At 32.5% G+C, this 8,489-nt stretch overlaps 1 protein-coding gene across 1 annotated transcript in view; it reads left to right on the forward strand.

The window, feature by feature from the left end:
- Nucleotides 1–6,044, forward strand: part of LOC116850334 (farnesyl pyrophosphate synthase) — a 162,023-nt gene extending 155,979 nt beyond the window's left edge. The window contains exons 4-7 of the mRNA XM_032828484.1: nucleotides 3,473–3,676; nucleotides 3,896–4,060; nucleotides 4,204–4,416; nucleotides 5,681–6,044. Coding sequence (XP_032684375.1) covers nucleotides 3,473–3,676; nucleotides 3,896–4,060; nucleotides 4,204–4,416; nucleotides 5,681–5,881 — 783 coding nt within the window. The 3' untranslated portion in view covers nucleotides 5,882–6,044. The remainder of the gene's footprint in view (nucleotides 1–3,472; nucleotides 3,677–3,895; nucleotides 4,061–4,203; nucleotides 4,417–5,680) is intronic.
- The last annotated feature ends 2,445 nt before the right edge of the window (nucleotides 6,045–8,489 follow it).

An 8,489-nucleotide genomic window follows, 5' to 3' on the forward strand; every position in this document is an offset into this window, starting at 1 on the left:
CTACTACTATTTGGAAAATCTGGCTTCATAATAAAGTGGCGACCTTCATAATAAAGTGAGGAACAAGTAAGAAGTGGTTTTCGTAGCACACATTGCATCTCCCGAGCAAAATATCTAACCAAGTATATGCTTACACGAGCGACGCGCTACCAGAACATACGCACCTATTATTATATTAGAATAGAAATTTTTACGCATTTATTTGAAAAATCTAGTTGTATTGCGACTTTGTTAATAATATAAGGAACAAATAAAAAATAGTTTTCGTAACACACATTGCATCTTTCATGCAGAATATCTATATCCTTATAATCTCGTATACGCTTGCTCGAGTGATCCCCTACAAGAGCATACGCGCTAATTATATTGCAATAAAAATTTATGCACACTTATTTGGAAAATCTGGCTGTGTATAATACAGCGACCTCCATAATACAGTAAAGAACAAGTTAAAAATGGTTTTCGTGGCAAATATTACGTCTCCTAAGCAGAATATCTAACCAAGCATATGTTTACACGAGTGGTTGCACTATGCGACTAATATATTTAAATAAAAATTTATACATACTTATTTGTAAAATCTGCCTGTGTAGCGATCTCGATAATAATTTATGAAACAAATAAAATTTGAACTTTGTAGCAAACATTGCCCAGCAAACACAATAACAGTCACATCGTTGTAATGTAACGGAATGTAACGACAATATAACATGTTTGTTACATGTAACATACACATTAGTTATTATTTTCCAGCAATTACAGGCATTAATTATACACAGAGATTACAAGCTATCACTCAAATATTAATTAATTTGTAAAAGTATGCTTCTAAAATATTATAATTATATAATTCGTATCAAAAATATTTTTATTAAAGATAACAGCATAAAAGTATCTTGCCATTTTAAATTAATTAGCTCCCAAATAACATAAGATATTACAGAATCATCCCAGAGCCATTCTAGGTGCCTGGGAAAAAAAATTCAGGTAAAAGCCAGATATGGATTTTGTCTAGATCTGATCTTTCATATACAGGATGGGCCATTTTATTTAATACATTCAAAAATCTCAAAAAAGAGAAATTTTTTCAAAAAATGTTTCAGACGAAAGTTGTCGGGTTCAGAGGGAGATATCTGAAGATGACCTTGATTTTGACCTCGGAGCTCATTCTGAAGGTTATTCGAAAGTCAATTTTGCATTTTAAATAAAAACATTAATTTTTTCTTACGGAATTTTATTCTTCGTAAAGAAAATAACAACTTTTGTTTGAACGAATTTTTCGTACGACCTCCATTTTCTAAGATATTTACGGAAATAACTACAAAATTATTGGTTTCAATAATTTTTTACTCGAATTCTTCCAACTTTACCGAAAAATGGTAAGAGATAAAAATTGTTTATTTTCTTCTCATAGAGCTCTGGGAATTTTTTCAGAATTTTTTAGTGAACTTCTTAGTACTGTATTTTCTTGCATTTTCTTGAAGTACTAAAAAGTTTATAAAAAATTCTGAAACAATTCTCAGAGCTCTATGAGAAGAAAATAAATAACTTTTATCTCTTGTCAACTCTATAACCTAACCTAATCTGTCAACTTCAACGCATGCGCACAGAGGACGAATAGGAACGTATAGCTTTCTCTCTCGCACACATCTTGAAGATACTTTCGTGCCAGCATTCCCCCTCCATATATATATGTTTTAAGATCGTACGTCGCGCGTCGCGTCATCCCAATTAGAGGATTTGATTGGTTAACTCGTGACGCAGGCAGACGACGCGACGCGTGACGCACTCAATAAGAACTCAGCCTTAATATCAGTTGAAGAAATAGCCAAAGTAGTAGACTAGGAACCTGGAGGTGTGAGGTCTCAAGTTCGCGTCCGACTAGTTCTAGTAAATTTTCAGGTGTGAAAATAGTGAGAAATCAAATAAAACAGCTAAATTATATGTAAAATCAACATAAGCTGACTAGTTGCAATCGTTTCTGCAAAATATATATTTTTTAAACTAGTGTTATACGTCATTTTTATGTCATTTTATGTAAAAAAATGATGTGATTAAGTTGTTGTACATATGACGTCATTGGTCTGTGACTTAGGACCGTTAAAAAGACGTCATTATTTGGTTAACTTGAAGGATAAATGACATAACAGATGACGTAAAATTCACGTCATTGTCACGGCTGTTTGCTACCTGGGCTGTATGCTCTCGCGAAGTTTGAGTACGACACTATATAAAAAAGTTTGAAAACACAGAACAGAAAACAATCTATGCAGTAAATATTCGTTGTAAGTGTAATAGGGAATTAATAAAGTTTATTTTTCATATAAACGCGTATGGTGCATTATTACGAGCTCCCAAAACAACACGTAAAATATATGTAGGACATTAAATGGATGATTATCCTGACATAGCACTCACAATGAAAGTTATTGAACAGTAATAATTGCAAAACATTTCATTACATAGCACCTTTTAAAAAAATTATCGGTTATTATAACCAGATAGAACAGATAGTCAAAATAATGTCAATCTCATATCATTTTCACCAAAAAATGACATAAAGAAGGAAAGTTAATAAGGCCGATTTTTGGGCCAAGAGTGTTGCACATTTTTGGGGGTAAACAAAAGTTGTAAGCCTTCAAAGTTTGAGTAACGTGGGTGTTAGCCACGGCCAATGTGCAATACCTCCAATAAAGCCGATTTCTGGACCAAGAATGTCGCACATTTTTTATTGTATATTATTATAGTGAAGATTAAGAACTTCCCGTAGTACCATAGTAACATGTTTTTACATTGGCCAAACGAAAATTAATGTGCACGTGCGTACGTGTGTACGTGTATTTTATTTTTTATAAAGATTGAAGTCGTACCTTGAAGAAAAGCGCTAGAACAAGCGTCCTGATCACGGATTATATAAGATAGATTATGTAATATCTGTATAGTTTTACTTGTAAATTCTCAAATTAAAAGAACAGTCTGTAGATGTTGCACATTGGTCATGACTAACACCCAAGTTACTCAAACTTTGAAGGTTCGCAACTTTTGTTTGGCCCAATGTAAATAGGTGTACTTCGGAAAGCTCTTGATTTATACTATAATAATATACAATAAAAAATGTGCGACGTTCTTGGCCCAGTAATCGGCCTTATTGGAGATGTTGCACATTGGCCGTTTGGTCCAACGCAAAAAGGTGTTACTATAATGCTTCGGAAAGCTTTCGATCTCTACGATAATAATATACAATAAAAAATGTGTGACGTTCTTGGCCCAAAAATCAACCTTAGTGGCCTTGCTCCTTTCATCAATGTTTGATCAAAATAACATTAGATTAACATTATTTGTTCTATCTATCTGTTCTATCCAAATATCCTGCAACCCTATTATACTCTAGATTCCTCTAATGTATAACACATTTTTATAAATCTATGATTCACAATTCTTGTGTTAATTTTGGGTATACTTTTCCATACAGCTACAAGCCTTTTTTATTATCATCGATGACATTCAAGATCGGTCTTCACTTCGCCGAAATCAACCGTGTTGGTATCTACATAATGATATAGGTTTAGCTGCAATTAATGATGGTATAATGATAGAGAGTATTATGTATCAACTACTACGGAAGCACTTCGGTCAAAAAGATTGTTACGTAGATTTGCTAGAATCATTCCAGGACGTGAGTAATTAATATCTTCTTTTCAATTGTAGACTTCAATCAGTACGATTTATTAGATGCTGTAAACATGTTGAAGTGCTTAAAGAAAAATTATGTTTGATCCATACGGCACTTCAAAACATTTGCAGCGTCTAATAGATCGCATTCAATGAATATATAAATTAATTCACTTATTTTATCTTTTTAATCAAATGATTATTCATGAAAATATTTCGATAGATCACATTGAAAACTATATTGGGTCAGTCTTTAGACTTGCAATCAACCAATTTCGGCAAAATGCCGAATCTGAATTTATTCACGATGGATCGTTATAATTCCATCGTCAACTACAAAACGTCATATTATACGTTTATCCTGCCGATAACTATCTCGATGCATTTTGTAAGTATTTATTTAGATTTTGCTTATATGCGCAGGAATTTCGATTTTTTAAAACCATCTTTGATGGTTAAAGAAAATATTAGATAATTTGATTTAATGATATCTGCAGCCAAAAATCTCGATGCATTGTTTTACTGTTTTAGGCCGGAATAAAGGACCGGGAGATGTTTAGACAAGCAAAAACAATTCTGTTAGAAATGGGACATTTCTTCCAAGTACAGGATGATTATTTAGATTGCTATGGGAATCCTGAAGTTAGTGGTAAAGTTGGTTACGATATAGAGGAGGGGAAATGTACATGGCTGGCCGTCGTGGCTCTTCAACGCGTCACACCGGAGCAACGAAAGATTTTAGAAGTGAGTATATCAAGCTTTCTTTCTCGTGATAGGAGAGAGTGGTGTTGTAACAAAGAAAAGATTTTTGTGGTTAACTAATTTATTATAAATTACAGGGAATCGTAACTTTATGTGAAAACAAAAGGCCTCCTTGAATTTGATTATAACATAATAGACATTAGAAAAAACAACAAATTACAAAATATATTTTCCATTAAAGACACCGCCGCAACTTGTTACTACCACGGTGATGTCAATTGTACCACCTTAGGGTGTATTATACAGTTATAACATATAATAACTGTGAATATACCAATACGGAAATTAGCACTATGCTAGTGAACATTATGTAACATGGTAAAAGAAACAGGAAAATAATAACCGTGAGATCTCAAATATTATAAACAAAAATAACTATCATCAATAATGATAAAATATTCAATCAGATTCAGAAAATAATAGATGATTAGTAAGAGTAACTGTACGATACTATTACTTGGACAATCATCAAACAACAAATGAGCTTTTGTTGTGGCAACAGAAGAATTTTTCTCAGTGATAATTCAAACTATAATACAATTATAACGTGTTACAATCGACACTACAGTGATTGTTACTTTTGCAACCACCGCCGCTTGTTTCCATTAGATGTCTATTAAACTCACATGCAAACAATAAATTGAATTGATACACATCTTATTCCAAAGCTTGATATTTATATATTCATATCAAACAATATAATTTTGGCAAATTGTTATGGGGCGAGTTTAAACAAAGTAACGCCCTTATAGAAATATCATACTAAGAATCATTGATAATTATTTATTTTCAGTATTAAAAATACTGGATAATAAATAATTATCAATGATTCTTAGTACGATATTTCTATAAGGGCGGCGAATAACAAATTAACGTTAACGATTTGACACTGATTCCAAACAATTGACACTGACAAGTTTGTCCTGGCAAACGCTCCCTCGTTTCCTCGTCAATAACTTGCGTCTGTTAAAGCTATGCAACTATGTATACAATTCAGCTTTTGATCAATAGATGACGTTGCTGCAGTCAACGTTACAATTGATCCCCCGTTACAACTCTGACACCACTCTCCCCTATATTCTATTCCGTATACTTAGATTTCTTTGTAAATTTAATCATTTTATTTTTAAAAATAAAATAAAATATGGGAATCGTAAAATATTTATAATAGTTAGATTTGTAAGTATTCCATGTCTCGTGAAAATTATCGTTGTCGTATTAATAATTTTTTTTTACTATCGCACAGGAATGTTATGGATCCCCAGACCCGGAGAAAGTAAGACGCGTGAAGCAACTTTACAATGATCTTGGGCTACAAAACATGTATTCCATATATGAAGAAGAGACATACAATTTATTAAATACTCACATACAACAGATATCACGTGGTCTTCCACACGGCCTTTTCCTGAAGATATTGGAGAAAATTTATCGCAGGGTGTCATGAGAACATCTCTTATATGTTAAAGGAACAGATTAATGTATCGATTATATATACATTTATTTTACCATCATAAGTTTAAAGTTTGGAAAGTTTAAAGTTTTGGAAAAAAAGATGTGCCAATACTGAAAAAATTAAGCTATTTTATAATAAATATTATTTCTCTCTAGTTAATTCTTTTTGAGAATACAATATAAATATTACAATGATATCGATATACAAATTTCAAGTGTTCCTTATAAAAATTCTATATACAGGGTGTTCCGCCACTACATATTATCTCTTAAGAGCGGATTCCTGAGATAATTTGAAGAAAAAAATCCTAATATAAAAATTTTGAGACTATAATACTTTTCAAATTATAAATGATTAAAGTTGATCAGTTATATTGGCTAAAGTACGTGCGCTCAGATACAACACACAATGGTACAGGTGCATATACATAAGTGAGGATTTGCATAAGATATGAAATTAGTTGTAAATCTCTGAAAGAAACGTCAAATGTGTGACAGCTTATTGATTTGAATTGATAAATGTATTGTGTGATATTTTATTCATAACATTTTGACGAAATTGTTATTATTTACGTTATTTATGTTATTGTTATGTTTACTTAAATAATAGAAAAAGTAAATTATTATTACATATGTTGTATGTATGGAACTTCCGTATTTGGAAACTTCAATATTTGGAAAAGGGGCGACATGTGCATGCATCTGTATTATTGTACGTTGTACCGTACCTGAACATGCGTACTTTAGCCAGTATAATTGGTCAATTTTAATTTTTTATAATTTGAAAAGTATTATAGCTTCGACATTTTTGCATTAAGACTTTTTTATTAAAATTATCTCAAGAATCCGCTCTTAAGAGATAATGCGGTAGTGGACATAAAATATTATGTTTTTCTATTGAGAGAAATGTCAATATAAAAGAGTTTTAAAATATTCATGCAACATATTGTATCGTATATACGTGTATATAATTTTCTTTTAATGCACGAACAGTGCTGCATACTTTTTTGTGAAATTATATAACTTTCCTTAAATAGATTGCAATTTATTATATTATTACAATCAATTGCAATAAATCGTTCTTTATGGAAACAGATATAAATTTGTGATTTTACGTATATACCAACTAAAAATATTTTTATGTTATATCCTAGTAAAAATAACGCACAGAAAGACAAGATTTCTATTCGTTTCTAACTGTAAGCTGTCCGTTGTATCTGCAAATATAACATGCAGATAGAAAATCCGCATTAAATTCTATCCGTTCTAGCAGTAAATTCTATCCGTTTCTATGCGCATCCTGCACGTAATCACATTTCACCTGTCCGTATAGGAATCCTATCTGTTTCTGTCCATATCCTATATGTCGCGACTCCTATCTATATATATCCATAATTACGTACAGGAATCCTATTTGTTTCTGTCTGCATCCTATACGCCGTGATATCTATCTGCATGTGTTCACAATTATGTACAGTAATCCTATCCGTTTTTATCCGTATCTTGTACGTAATGACGTTTCATCTGTATCTATCTGTAGTTATGTATAGGAATTCTATCCGTTTTCATCTGCATCCTATACGTCATGATTGCTATCTGCATCTGTCCGCAACTACATACAGAAATCCTATTTATGTTTCTGTCCGAATTCTACATGTCGCGATTTCTATCTGCATCTGTCCGCAATTACGTACAGTAATCCTACTCATTTTTTTCCGCGTCCTACACGTAATCACGTTTCACCTGTATTTGTCCGCAATTACGTACAGAAATCCTATCTGTTTCTGTCCGCATCCTATGCACTGCAATTCCTATCTGCATCAATTACGCTATTTGTCCACAATTACGTATAGAAATCTTATCGGTTTCTGTCTGCATCCTATATATCGCGATTCTTATCTGCATTTGTCCACAGTTATGTATAGCAATCCTACCCGTTTCTGTCTGCATCCCGCACGTGATCACACTTCACCTGTATCTGTCCGCAATTACGTATAGAAATCCTATCTGTTTTTGTCTGCATCCTATACATCGCGATTATCTGCATCTGTCCGCAATTACATACAAGAATCCTGTTTGTTTCTGCTCGTATTCTATACGCAAATCCTATTTGCATTTGTCCGTAATTACGTACAGTAATCCTATCTACAAATGTGGATATGCATTCTTTTCATTTCTGGCTGCAGAAGCAGCTAGGGTATCTATCTGCATCTGTATATAAAGCGACCTGCCCCCCTATAACTGTTCCTTACTGTTGATTTATATACGCTCCTATTCGTTTTTTCTATCGGTAAACGCATACATACGAGTAGATATCGACCTGATTCTGACCTGCTTATGATAGCGTAATTTCTCATCAAAGCACCTGTTTATTACACTAATTTCAAAAATATATGAATAGGACATGAGCCGAAATTTGAATTCGAGATAGAATTAAACGCGCTATGTTGAGCATAAACATATTCCCAGACAACACGTATATCTAAAAGGTCATCTTAAAAACATCTTAAGAAAGACATCTTTAAGACTTTATTAAAAGACGCCATAAAGACATCTTTCAGTAAAGTCTTAAAGATATCTTTTTAAAGACATCTTTAAGA

Source organism: Odontomachus brunneus, unplaced genomic scaffold (genome assembly GCF_010583005.1).
Source record: "Odontomachus brunneus isolate Ranch 3 - 2012 unplaced genomic scaffold, Obru_v1 Obru_scaffold_142, whole genome shotgun sequence".
NCBI lineage: Eukaryota > Metazoa > Arthropoda > Insecta > Hymenoptera > Formicidae > Odontomachus > Odontomachus brunneus.